At 50.9% G+C, this 14364-nt stretch overlaps 1 protein-coding gene across 1 annotated transcript; it reads left to right on the forward strand.

Moving 5' to 3' along the window:
* Window positions 1–322: 322 nt before the first annotated feature.
* Window positions 323–5661, forward strand: MARVELD1 (MARVEL domain containing 1). Its single transcript, NM_001261562.1, is given in 2 exon segments — window positions 323–2436; window positions 4710–5661. A coding segment is annotated over 1 exon segment (522 nt). The 5' UTR covers window positions 323–331; the 3' UTR covers window positions 854–2436; window positions 4710–5661.
* Window positions 5662–14364: the final 8703 nt, after the last annotated feature.

The following is a 14364-nucleotide window of genomic DNA, read 5'->3' on the forward strand; positions in this document are numbered from 1 at the left end:
CTGCAAGAGAGATGGCAGGAAGCCGGGAGGAGCGCGCGGGGGAGGAGACCGCGGAGGGGAAGGGGAAGGGGAAGGGAAAGGGGCGGGTGGGAAGGGAAAGGGGCGGGTGGGAAGGGTGGAGAGCAGGAGAGAGAAGGCAAGGAGAGTCGAGGGGAGGAGAGAGGAGAGGAAGGGTGGGGAAAGGAGGAGAGGAAGAGAGGACTAAGAGGGGAGCAAGGCGAGGAGGCCGCGGCGGGCGCAGCGGGCACCTGGGCCGGGCTGCCCCAGCGAGCAAGGCGCCGCCATTCCGCTGCTCGGGGCGCCGCCGCCGCCGCCACCGCGTCCGGGGGCCATGCTCCCGCCGCCACCGCGCCAGCCGCCGCCCCAGGCGCGTGCGGCCCGCGGCGCGGTGCGCCTGCAGCGGCCCTTCCTGCGCAGCCCGCTGGGCGTGTTGCGGCTGCTGCAGCTGCTGGCCGGCGCCGCCTTCTGGATCACTATCGCCACCAGCAAGTACCAGGGCCCCGTGCACTTCGCGCTCTTCGTGTCGGTGCTCTTCTGGCTGCTTACTCTGGGCCTCTACTTCCTCACGCTGCTGGGCAAGCACGAGCTGGTCCCCGTTCTGGGCTCGCGCTGGCTCGTGGTCAACGTGGCGCACGATGTGCTGGCGGCCGCGCTCTACGGCGCCGCGACCGGCATTATGAGTGACCAGATGCAGCGCCACAGCTACTGCAACCTCAAGGATTACCCGCTGCCCTGCGCCTACCACGCCTTCCTGGCGGCCGCCGTCTGCGGCGGCGTCTGCCACGGCCTCTACCTGCTGTCGGCGCTCTACGGCTGCGGGCGTCGCTGCCAGGGCAAGCAGGAGGTGGCGTGAGGCCGCCCGCGCCCGCCGCGGCCCTGATCGGGGCGGGGGACCCCCGGAGACCAGCGCCCCCAGTCCCTCCCCTCGCCGCCGCCCCGCGCGGGTGCGCCCTGGCACCCTCTCCCTGTTTCCACTGTCGCCCGCGTCCAGGGACCCTGACGCGCAGCTCCCGCCCGACGGCAGCGCCGCCGCCGCCCAGAATCCCAGCCACTGCCCAGAATCCCGACAGCCGCGCCGGACGCGCAGTCTCGCGGGACCAGCGCAGGCTGCGATCCGACGGGCGGATGCACACTCGCAGACCAGCCGCTCCGAGGCGAAACCTCGCGGTTCCTCTTCCCTTCCCTGCTGAGACTAAGACGTGGACGGGCGCCGCGTAGATCCGGAGGAGGCTCCCAAATTGGAACCAGGCTTCCGCCTGCCCCCTTCCCTCCCTCCCCGCGGTCGGAAGAGCACCCCCTTCCCCGGCCGCTCTCCCAGCCTCCGGTGCTGTGAAACGCAGGCGCTGGGCCGCGGGCGGAGCTGAGGACAGGCCTTGGCTGGTCGCAGGATGAGCGAAGAGTTTGGTTTTAGCTGGGGGTTGTGCGGGCATCCTGCGAGGCCCTTCTCAGTCTGTCTCTCGGTGCTTGGTTGTCCTGGGGTGGGGGCCCATCCGCCGAGGTGGGGACGGATAGGAGGAGCCGGTGGGCTGTACACATACACTTGTGGAGTCTCCTCGTGCCTCTGCCTACTCCGCCTTTGTCCTTCAGGTTTTTGCAGGCCAGTCCCGAACACACGCTAACTGTCCTGGCCTCTCTGTGACACAAGTTTCTTCCCAACCTTCCTCACAGGCTTCTGCCGCCCCCCTCATCCTCATCCCCCCTATCTGTTTGCATTAGGAGTCCCACGACCATGGCGGAATGTTAAGGTGAACCCCACCCCTTCTTACAGATGGGGACCCAGAGCCTGCTCTTGGGAACAGCCAGAGTAAGATTAGAACCCAGACTTGCAGTCCAGCGCTGTTTTCATTAAAAGGGTGGGTGAGTCAGGACCCCTGGCTCAGGAGCCGCCTCTCCGAAAAGAGGGTTTCAAGGCCAAATAGGTTTGTCAGCGGTGCTGTCTCCCTTTCCTGGAGATGCTCATTAGCTTATCAAAGACTCTGAGAAGTCCCGCTGTTACAGGAATAATTTAGTTTACTGTATTAACTGCTCCTGGGCCTGGAGCAGTATTCCTACGTTGAGGTTCCATGCATCCCTGTGCTGTACGGGCTCTCATTCATGCCTAAGGGCCCAACCCATTGGCTGTGTTCTGTTTGAAGATTTGGGGAGCGCCTTCTCTTTCTTCCCCAGGGAATTTCTCTAGCAGAGGGAGGGGACCCACCCCATGGAGGAAGGAGATTGCTGCCCCTAGCCAGAGACCCGAACTGGGAAATATGAACATTCCTTTACATTGTTGGAGAAATGAAGCCAAAGTTGTTCAGATGGTTTTCCCAGTCTAAAGGAAAGTCACCTGCAAGAGATCCCGGCACTGACCTGAAGCAGCTGGCAGGGTGGATCTCCCTTACCAAAGAGAAGAACCACTCTCTGACGCTGGGGTGACCTGCTGGCTGGGCCTGTAAAGTAAGACGCTTCTTGGTTTTCTGGAAGGGGTCATGGGCATTTGAATAAAAAGCACAGAGCCTACTCCTTTTCCAAAAGTTAAAGGGTTTTTATTCAGAGCAAGTTGGAGAGGTGACAGTAATAACCACAGTATCTATGGAGTTGTGAAGATTCAATCTTTTCGCTAAAATCCTTCAATGGTCTGCTCTTTTATTTTTTCTTTCTTTTTTGTTTTGTTTTTGAGGCAGTCTTATTGTGTCACCCACACTGGAGTGCAGTGGTGTGATTGTGGCTCACTGCAGACCTCCCAGACTCAAGCGATCCTCTCATCTCAGCCTCCCAGGTAGCTGGGACTACAGGCACGTGACACCAAGCCTGGCTAATTTGTAAATTTTTGTAGAGACAGGGCCCCATTATATTTTGTATACTGGTCTTGAACTCCTGGGCTCAAGAGATCCTCCTGTCTCAGCCTCCCAGAGTGTTGGGATTACAGGTGTGAGCCACTGTGCCTGGCCCTGCTGTTTGAAAAGGCTCAACCTTCTCTGGATTAGAAACTAGAAGAGGGGAGGCCATGTGTTTTCGTGAGCTTGTTTTTAAAGTTTAGGTGCACAGGTGTTAGATTTCTCTGTGGAGGTTGCAAAGGTGTAGTTTTAGGGTGTGTGAAGCATGAATGTAATTCTAGATATGTTGCCGTCAGAGCACCTGTGTAGCTCTACTATGTGGCTGGCACATCTCGAAGCATTTTACAGGTGTCCATTGATTCTCTCAATAACCCTATTGAGGTGGGTTCTAATGTCATTCCCATATTCCAAATGAGGAAAATGAGTCCCAGAGAGGTTAAATACCTTGCCCAAGGTCTCCCAGCTAATGAGTGGTAGAGGTAGGATTTGAACCCTGGCAGCCTGGCCTCTTCATGACCAGGCTATACTCTATATAGTAGGGTATCAATACATGTTAGATACATGTTAATGTATCTGGTTTTTAATTAACATGTAATGTACATGTTAATATAGCTGTTTTTTAAATTGTGGCAAAATATACTTAAAATTTACCATCTTAACAATTTTTAAGTGTATAGTTCAGTGGCATTAAGAACATTCGGCCGGGCGCGGTGGCTCAAGCCTGTAATCCCAGCACTTTGGGAGGCCGAGACGGGCGGATCACGAGGTCAGGAGATCGAGACCAGCCTGGCTAACACGGTGAAACCCCGTCTCTACTAAAAAATACAAAAAACTAGCCGGGCGAAGTGGCAGGCGCCTGTAGCCCCAACTACTCGGGAGGCTGAGGCTTGCAGTGAGGTGAGATCCGGCCACAGCACTCCAGCCTGGGCGACAGAGCGAGACTCCGTCTCAAAAAAAAAAAAAAAAAAAAAAGAACATTCACAGCTAGGCACAGTGGCTCATGTCTGTAATCCCAACACTTTGGGGACGCTGAGGCTTGAGACTAGCCTTGGCAACATAGCAAGATCGTGTTTCTACAAACAAGTTTTTAAAAATTAGCTGAGTGTGGGGTGTGTGCCTGTGATTCCAGCTGCTTAGGAGGCTGAGGGTGGGGATCGTTTGAGCCCAAGAGGTCGAGGCTGCGGTGAGCCGTGTTGGTGCCACTGTACTCCATCCTGGGTGACAGCGAGACCCTGTCTCAAAAAGAACATTCATATTGTTATGCAGCCATCACCACCACCACCACCATCTATCTTCAGAACTTTTCTCATCTTGTAAAACTGAAACTCTGTACCCAGTAAAATCGTGGGGTTTTTTTGTTTGTTTTTTGTTTTTGTGTGTGTGTGTGTGTGAGACGGAGTCTCGCTGTCACCCAGGCTGGAGTCCAATGGCGTGATCTCAGTTCACTGCAACCTTCGCCTCCCGGGTTCAAGCCATTCTCCTGCCTCAGCCTCCCAAGTAGCTGGGACTACAGGCGCGGGCCAACACACCCAGCTAATTTTTGTATTTTTAGTAGAAACAGAGTTTCACCATGTTGGCTAGGCTGGTCTTGAACTCCTGACCTCAAGTGATCCACCCACCTCAGCCTTCCAAAGTGCTCAGATTACAGGCGTGAGCCACTGCACCCGGCCAAATTGTGGTTGTTTTTGTTGTTTTTTTCTCTTCTCTGGGAAATTCTAGAACACTGATCCCAAAGTCCCCCAACTCCTTCAATGTCTCAGTTAGGCCAGGTCCCACTGCCAAGCTCCAGGAAGGGTAATGTTCCCTCAGCCCCAAGTGCTGATGCGGTGAGAACCTGGGGTGAGACACTTGGGGTGCCTTGGAAGCCCATTGACTTTGGCTCTCCTGTTGCAGGTTTCCATGTTGCTGAGGCCATGGAGATTCCCGGAGCTGGTCACACCAACCACTTTCAGGGCCCGCTGCCCTGGGCTGGCAACACCATTCTGGCCTGGGCCTGCAGAAACTTTCAGAGTCTTCACTGGCAGTAGGGGGAGATGGGGAGAGGAATGACCTCTGCCCAGCAGCTTCCTTTCCACACCATTCAATGGAAGAGCCCAGATGGGTGAAGACTGATTTTGCCTTAACTCAAGAGAATTCCTGTTCTCCTTGTGCTATGATTTGGACACAAGATTCTGGACACCTGGAACTTAGCTGTGTACTCTTGTACCCTAAACAATGGGTTTGAGTTCCAGCCTTTATTCTTTTTTTCATTTTTCAGATCACCATCTAAGTTACATCTTTAGCTCAGGTCCATCCTTCTCAAGATCTCCTTCTTAGCCCCCAGCCCCTGGTGCTGTCTGTGGTCAGATGACCTTACTCAGGAGCAGATATCTCCTTGGCTGCCATGGAGCCTCATCCATCCACACGTGCCTGTAGCATTCCAGAGCTCACTGCTCTTCTAGATGTGCCTTCCCGCTTGGCTTCCAGCGGCTTGTGCTCCCTCTGTCTGCCAGGTATGAGAAGGACGCGTAAGACCGCCCACATTCACCCTCCCTCAAGGCCCTGTGCCATAGGGGTGGCCCCTGACCTGCCCCCAGAACTTTTGGATACTGGAGGCAGTTGCATAGGCCTCTCTCTCTGGGTACCAGGACTCAGTCCAGCCCAAGACCACTCTGGGCAGCTCCCATCCCAGTCTAGGGCCATTTGCAGACCCAGGAAAGGATTTCTACAGTGTTCTATAAAAGCCAAAAGGGAGAGTGGATTTGGGAAGAGTGAGGGTGGTTGGGGAGGGGGGACCGATGTGCCTCATTGTTGAGTGGTGATTACAAATATGCTTTTGTGGATAAAGTTTGGTTGTTTGCTCTTGGCGTGTGTGTCTTCCGTCCTGGTCTTCTGCAGTATCCCTCCGTGTGAGGTCCTCCCATTCTGTCTCATTGTGCCTCACGCCCTGCCGCTGGCCTCTTTTCTGCCTCTCTGGCTTCCTCTTTCCTTCTAGGAAGGAAAGAGAGTGAGTTCACAGATGTCCGGTGCAATTAGGAGCCTGGACCAGGGGTTGCCTGAGGACAGAAACCAGAGGGAAGAAAACTGCCTGTGTCCCTGATGGAGGCTGGAGGAAATTCCAGAGGCTTTTGTCCCTGCTCTCAATGGGCGCTCTGTTACAGAGCTCCACTGCCTCTCATTCTGGGCGCAGAAAGACCGTGGTTGTGGAGCTAGAGTGTCCTGTTCTAGTCCAACCCCATCGCTTTACAGAAGGGGAAACGAAGTCCAGGGCATGGTGGCAACCTGCCTGATGCTACATAGCTGACGAGGGGCAGAACTGGGGTCTCCTGTAGCCCAGGCCCTGTTTTTTTCCCTGCATACCACTGTGGCCTGCTCTGGTGTTGCCGCCTGGGCCACACCCCACCTGCCTTTGCCCCGATTCCCCTCAGATTCTTTGCCCAGCCAGCTGCTAGCTACTGACGGATGCCCTGGAAAGGATGTGAGGGCAGAGTTAAAAGGCTTCCTCCCGGGCTCCTCCTCCCTGTGCCCCGGGCGTGAAATCTGCAGCCAGGAAACAGTAATACTTTTTTCAAAACTCACCTGGAACACTCCTCCTCCCTGTGCCCTGGGCGTGACATCTGCAGCCAGGAAACAGGAAGATTTCAAAACTCACCTGGAACAGCTCCAGGCTGGGATCTGATGCCACATGTGTGCACCACACCCACTCTTTTCCAAAGAACCATTCCAGTCCCTGTGCACACAAACATACACACAGGCACACACGCTGTCTTCATAATTTGGTTTGTGACTGGACAGTGGGTGGAGGAAAACACCATCAGCTGCCAAGGCCCCTCCCTTACTCCCCTCTTCCCTCTCCTGTCTGTGAATTTCAGGCAAAGTAAAAAGTGGCTCTGCTTTCCACAAAGGCTGGTAAGCCCCTGCTCTACTCTATTTTAGTGGTGGAGCGTTTTGCGGTTTAAAATGTGCTTCTCCCTGCATTACCCTATTTGATCTTCCCTGTAGTCTTTTGTTTTTTTGAGATGGAGTCTCGTTCTGTCACTCAAGCTGTAATGCAATGGCATGTTCTCAGTTCACTGCAACCTGTATCTCCCAGGTTCAAGCAATTCTGCCTCTGCCTTCCAAGTAGCTGGGACTACAGGCGTGCACCACCACGTCCCACCAATTTTTGTATTTTTAGTACAGACAGGGTTTCACTATGTTAGCCAGGCTGGTCTCAAATTCCTGACCTCACATGATCCACCCGCCGCAGTCTCCCAAAGTGCTATAATTACAGGTGTGAGCTACGGCACCAGTCCCTTCCCAGTAGTCTTATAGGTTGGCATTGTTGCCCCCCACATCTCCTACCCCATTCAATAGAGGAAATGGAGCCCAGAGAATGGAAAGGCCTTATCCATGGTCACACAGCTGGCTAGCGACAGGGCAGGGACTAGAAGGCAGAGGTTTCTTTAAGCGCTGTGGTCCTTTGGCAGGCTCTAAAGCTTATGGGGAGTTTAGTTTTTCTTCCAGGAGACCAGGTGTTTAGGAATGGCCTAATCTGGCATTTCCTGCTTAGTGCACTTTGAAGTAAGACACTGCTTCTCAGACATAATGAGCTCCTTTGAGTGGGAAACCTCAGGGTTTATGTCTATTACTTTTCCTGCTTTTCTAGGGATGGAGGTGGGGTGGTCAGCGGTAAAAAGCGAGAATAAATGAATATTTTCAGTGATCAAAGGAAAAAGCAGGAATATGAGACAGAAAAGTTTGGTTAGCATGATTTATTTACGTGTTTCTTGTTTGGTCACAATAGTTATTTGTAAAATAAAATAGCAATATATATCCATAAAAATATAATACCAATATACACCATCAAAAAATGTAAGCAGTATGGATGTGTAAAAAGTAAAAAGAGAAGCTGGGCCAGGTGCAGTGGCTCATGCCTGTAATCCCCAACAGTTTGGGAGACTGAGGTGGGCAGATCACTTAAGCTCAGGAGTTCGAGACCAGCCTGGGCAACGTGGCAAACCCTGTCTCTACAAAAAATATGAAAAAAAATCAGCTGGGCATGGTGGCGTGTGCCTGTGGTCGCAGCTATTCAGGAGGCTGATGTGGGAGGATCTCTTGAGGCTGGGAGGTTGAGGCTGTAGTGAGCCATGATTGTGCCACTGCACTCCCACCTGTGCAACAGAGTGAGACCCTCAAAACAATAACAAAAAAGACAAAAAGTAAAAAGAGGCTGGGCGTGGTGGCTCACGCTCTGGGAGGCCGAGGTGGGTGGATCACTTGAGTTCAGGAGTTCGAGACCAGCCTGAGCAACATGGTGAAACCCTGCCTCCACCAAAAAATACAAAAATTAGTTGGGCATGGGGGCATGTGCCTGTAGTCCCCAGCTACTTGGGAGGCTGTGGCAGGAGAATTGTTTGAACTCGGGAGGCAGAGGTTGCAGTGAGCTGAGATCATGCCACTATACTCTAGCCTGGGTAACAGAGTGAAACTCAGTGTCAAAAAAAAAAAAAAAAAAAAGAAAAAAGTAAAAAGAAGTCATTTGACCATCCTAATCTCCTTTTTTTTTTTTTTTTTGACATGGAGTCTCACCCTGTCGCCCAGGCTGGAGTGCAGTGGCGCAATCTTGGCCCACTGCAAGCTCCGCCTCCTGGGTTCATGCCATTCTCCTGCCTCAGCCTCTTGAGTAGCTGGGACTACAGGCGCCTGCCACCACGCCCGGATAATTTTTTGTATTTTTAGTAGAGACGGGGTTTCACTGCATTAACCAGGCTGGTCTCAAACTCCTGACCTTATGATCCGCCTGCGTTGGCCTCCCAAAGTGCTGGGATTACAGGCATGAGCTACCATGCCCGGCCTTGACCATCCTAATCTCATACACTAGAGAAAAATCATTGTGTTTTGTTGTTTTGTTTTGTTTTGTTTCAAGACAGAGTCTTACTCTGTCGCCTAGGCTGGAGTACAGTGGCATGATCTTGGTTCACTGCAACCTCCGTCTCCCAGGTTCAGGTGATTCTAGTGCCTCAGCCTCCCGAGTAGCTGAGATTACAGGTGTGTGCCACCATAACCAGCTAATTTTTGTATTTTTAGTAGAGACAGGGTTTCAACATGTTGGCCAGGCTGGTCTCGAACTCCTGATCTCAGGTGGTCCATCCACCAAAATTATTGTTAACTATTAACTCTCCTTCCTCTTTTTTCTTTTTGAGACAAGGTTTTCCTCAGTTGTGCAGGTTGGAATGCAGTGGTGTGATCACGACTCACTGTAGCCTTGACCTCCTGGACTCAGGTGATCCTCCCACCTCAGCCTTCCAAGTGGCTAGGACTACAGACACACGCCACCACACGCAGCAAATTTTAATTTTATTTATTTATTTTAGTAGAGACAGGGTTGTACCCTGTTGCCTAGGCTGGTCTTGAAGTCCTAGACTCAAACAATCCGCCGACATCGGCCTCCCAAAGTGTTGGGATTACAGGCATGAGCAACCTCGCCGGACCGCTCTAGTTTTTATAACTAATCAAACATTTATGGATGTACACGCGTGCGCACACACACACAGACTCTTGTACAACTTGCTTTTTTAAATGTAACAATAATATAGTTCTAACTCTGTATGTCCATAGAAACAGTAGTCAGGGACTGCAAGAATTCTATGGGCTTTCTGGAGCCTTTATAACTTTCTTACACTGGTTAACTTTGTTAGTCCCTTGGCTGTTCCCTATAGAGATCTTAATAAAACCCATAAAAGGAGGTGGGTCTTTTTCTAGCGACGAGGAAACCGATAGTAGGGAAAAGTGGTTCCCCAGGCCTGTGCTGTTTTTAACTCCTATCCTGCCAAGAGTAGCAAGGATGGGAGAAGCCCTGGAGTGGCTGCATCCCACTCCACAGCCAGTGTTGGGGACAGCAGCCTCAGGGACTAGGGTTAGTGGGGGCAGCTGGAAAGAAATGAGGAGGGCCTGAGACTTTCTGGGCCCCGTGGGGCAAAGTATGCTGGGGAGGTGGTCAGAACCCAAGAAGACCACTTGGACATGCCCGGCAGGAGGTCTATGGGACCCACCCAGGCCAGCCTCAACAGCCTGTGGAAATTCCTGACTGGTTTCTAATCTTAAGGCCCTTCTAGGCCGGGCGCGGTGGCTCAAGCCTGTAATCCCAGTACTTTGGGAGGCTGAGACGGGCGGATCACGAGGTCAGGAGATCGAGACCATCCTGGCTAACATGGTGAAACCCCGTCTCTACTAAAAAATACAAAAAACTAGCCGGGCGAGGTGGCGGGCGCCTGTAGTCCCAGCTACTCGGGAGGCTGAGGCAGGAGAATGGCATGAACCCGGGAGGCGGAGCTTGCAGTGAGCTGAGATCCGGCCACTGCACTCCAGCCCGGGCGACAGAGCGAGACTCTGTCTCAAAAAAAAAAAAAAAAAAGGCCCTTCTGCCCTCCCTAATCCATAGACTCATGGCCTCATTCCTTTTTTTTTTTTTTTTTTTGAGACCAAGTCTCACTCTGTCACCAGGCTGGAGTGCAGTGGCACAATCTTGGCTCATTGCAACATCTGCCTCCTGGGTTCAAGCGATTCTCCTGCCTCAGCCTCCTGAGTAGCTGGGATTATAGGCGCGTGCCACCACGCCCAGCTAATTTTTGAATTTTTAGTAGAGATGGGGTTTTACCCTGTTGGCCAGGCTGGTCTCGAACTCCTGGCCTCAGGTGGTCACCCAGCTCGGCCTCCCAAAGTGCTGGGATTACAGGAATGAGCCGCCGCAACTGGCACCTTGGGATCTGGTAGGCACCAAGGCTGTGCCATTCCTTCCCCAGCACGCATGGGGACAGGAAGCTGCTGGAGGCCGGAGGCTGACCCTCCAGGCTTCATACTTGCCTGTCCCTCAGCCATCTCCAGGATGCCTGAAGGGAGCGCCCTGACACGTAGTTGTGAAGCACTTCTGAGTCAAGGCTGGGAAGAGGGAGAAAGGGAACTAGCTTTAGGAAGGACCTACCATGAGCCAAGAACATAATGGGTGCCTTATATAACATCTCTTATCCTCTCATTCCCACGAAGTAGCAAATACCCCCATTGAAGAGTCATGGAAACAGGCTCACAGGAGTAGGATGATGTGCCCTGGCACTTGACTATGTAGTGATTGAAACAAGATTCAAACTCAGGTCTGTGCCACCGTGCCACCATGCCACCATGCTGCTTCAAGGATTTCCCAGCAGACAGGCTTTTTCCCAGCCATCCAAATACTTCATCCAAACTTCATCCGAGTTTTGAAATATTTACATCTTGAGCTAATGCAGGAAAGAAAGACAAAAGAACAGGCCAGGAGGCCCGGCGTGGTGCCTCACGCCTGTAATCCCAGCACTTTGGGAGGCTGAGGCAGGTGGATCACTTGAGGTCAGGAATTCGACACCAGCCTGGCCAACATGGTGAAACCCCGTCTCTACTACACATACACACACACATACACACACACACACACACACACACACACACATAAAATTGGCTGGGTATGGTGGCAGGCATCTGTAATCCTAGCTACTCAGGAGGCCGAGGCAGGAGAATTGCTTGAACCCGGGAGCCAGAGGTTGCAGTGAGATGAGATCATGCCACTGCACTCCAGTCTGGGCGACAGAGCGAGACTCTGTCTCAAAACAAAACAAACAAACAAACAAAAAAACCAAAAAAAAAACTAGGTGGGGCATGGTGGCTCACACCTGTAATCCCAACACTTAAGGAGGCCAAGGCAGGGGGATTGCTTGAGCTCAGGATTTCGAGACCAGCCTGAGCAACATAGCAAGACTCCATCTCTATAAAAAATAAAAAAAATTAGCTGGGCATGGTGGCATGCAGCAGTAGTCCCAGCTACATGGGTGGCTGAAGTGAGAGGATTGAGCCCAGGAGGTTGAGGCTGTAGTTAGCTATGAGTGCACCAGTGCACAGCCTGGGCGACAGAGCAAGACCCTGTATATATTTTTAAAAAGTTATTACAAATCTGAATTATGTCACTTCTCTCTTCCCAGGTTATAATGAAGTTACCTAGTTACCTTTAGATATAAACAGCTTGCTGTGCTGAGGTCACTCTCCCATTCCCTGGAGACCGTCCCTCTGTCTGCAGGATGTGAGAAGGGTATATCAGAGTGCCTCCCAGCCCCTCCTCCCTGTTGTGGCCCTGTGCCAGAGGTGTGAACACCTGACCTGACTCTGAACTCTGGATACTAAAGCCTCTGCCTCTTGCAATCTTGTCCTGTACTCTGTTCTATCTCCTTTTGTGTCTCCCAGGCAGTTAGCATGACTCATTCTAATTTTTGGGTGAGCTCAGGCTATGACATCAGAGGTGAGCTCTATCTCTTATTAGTTGTTCAGTCTTAGGCAATTTATGAAACCTCTTTGCCTCTCAGCTTCCTCACTTAGTAAACGGGGATAATACTGGTACCTACCTCACTGGGCTGTTGAAAGACCTTCATGAGATGAGGCGTGCCTGGCAATTTCGTCAGTGCAATTCAGCCCTCAGCAGTATGTTTGTTGGGAGGATTTCGTAAGATACACGTAAAATGCTGGGCTCAACGCCTGACCCAGTCATAGTTAGTGCTCATAAATGTGAATTCCCTCCTGCCCCATTCCACTCTGGGTCTCCCTGCACCTAAGGAATGATAATCTCACCAGCCTAGGCTGATCCTTCTTTCTCATTGGTGTTTACTGTTCTTTCTTGAGTTCTTTCTTGTGGTTTTTTTTTTTTTTTTTTTTTTTGAGATGGAGTTTCACTCTTGTCACCCAGGCTGGAGTGCAATGGAGTGATCTCAGCTCAGTGCCATTATGGAGGCTAAGGCAGGAGGATCACTTGAGCCCAGGAGTTTGAGGTTGCAGTGAGCTATGACTATGCCACTGTGCTCCAGCAAGACCCTGTCTCAAAAAAAAAAAAAAGAAAAAAAAGAGAAAGAAAACATATTCATAATGTCCAAAAGCTTCCCTGTGCTCTTCGTACTCCCTCTTCTTTCCTTCCCATCTCCCCTACCCCAGGTAACCACTGATCTACTATGATCATAGAATTCTAGAATTTTATATAATGTATAGTATGTATTCCTTTTGGGAGAGGGCGGTATCTGGCTTCTTTCACTCAGCTTAATTATTTTGAGATTCATTCATGATGTTGCAGTAACAGTAGTTCATTTTCATTGCTGAGTGAATATATAGATATAATTTGTTTAGCCTGTTGTATTGTTTCAAATTTTTGGTTATTGCAAATATAGCTGCTTTGAATGTTCATGTGCACGTCTTTGTGTGGACACATATGCTTTAATTTCCCTTGGGTACGTGGAATGGCTCCTCTGTGTGGTAGGCTTATTGTTTTTATTATTTAAAAATTGTCGGCCGGGCGCGGTGGCTCAAGCCTGTAATCCCAGCACTTTGGGAGGCCGAGACGGGCGGGTCACGAGGTCAGGAGATCGAAACCATCCTGGCTAACACGGTGAAACCCCGTCTCTATTAAGAAATACAAAAAACTAGCCGGGCGAGGTGGCGGGCACCTGTAGTCCCAGCTACTCGGGAGGCTGAGGCCGGAGAATGGCGTGAACCCGGGAGGTGGAGCTTGCAGTGAGCTGAGATCCGGCCACTGCACTCCAGCCTGGGCGACAGAGCGAGACTCCGTCTCAAAAAAAAAAAAAAAAAAAAAAATTGTCTATATTCCAGATGAAATGTGTGTGTGTGTGTGTATGTGTGTGTGTGTCTGTGTGTGTTCTTGCTTGGCATTTGTACCAGAGGGGGTGATTCTGGACTCACAGACTAAATTAGGAAGTTTTTCATACTGTTCTATGCTCTGGAATACTTTAACTGTATCATTTTAAAAAATGGGTTCTGGCTGGCACAGTGGCTCATGCCAGGAATCCCAACACTTTGGGAGGCCAAGGGAGGCAAATCACCAGAGGTCAGGAGTTTGAGACCAGCCTGGTCAACAAGTGTTCAATAAATACATCTTTATGTATTTATTTACTAGACCAACAAGTTTAGTAGAGACCAACCCCGCCTCTCCAAAACAGAAAAATTCGCTGGGCATGGTGGCGGGCACCTGTAATCCAGCTACTCGGGAGGCTGAGACAGGAGAACTGCTTGAACCCAGGAGGCAGAGGTTGCATTGAGCCGAGATTGTACCACTGCACTCCAGCCTGGGTGACAGAGACAGACTCTGCCTCAAAAAAAAAAAAAAAAAAGGTTTGATAAAATTTGTCTATGAAATAATCTGGGCCTGATGCCTTTTGGGTTTCACATTTTTATTTTTATTTTTAATTCTTTCAATTTTGTAAACGGTAGTTGGTGTATTCAGGTTTTTGGTGGGTCACGTACTGCTCTCCCATGGGTGATATATGTATTCAGGTTGTCTGTCCCACTAGGCTGTAAGCTTTTCAGGAAATAATTCCAAGCTCTTGATCTCTATAATCCCATGAAAGGCACATGATACATAGTCATTGGTGGAATGAATAAATGCTGATGGCTAGCTGCTATAACAAATACACCTTAGCATTTCAGCAGCTTCATATAATGAAAATCTATTTGTTATTCACATACAAATCAATTTCTTCCTCACATAATTGTCCACTGTGGCTACTCT

Source organism: Macaca mulatta, chromosome 9 (genome assembly GCF_049350105.2).
Source record: "Macaca mulatta isolate MMU2019108-1 chromosome 9, T2T-MMU8v2.0, whole genome shotgun sequence".
In the NCBI taxonomy this organism is placed as follows: domain Eukaryota; kingdom Metazoa; phylum Chordata; class Mammalia; order Primates; family Cercopithecidae; genus Macaca; species Macaca mulatta.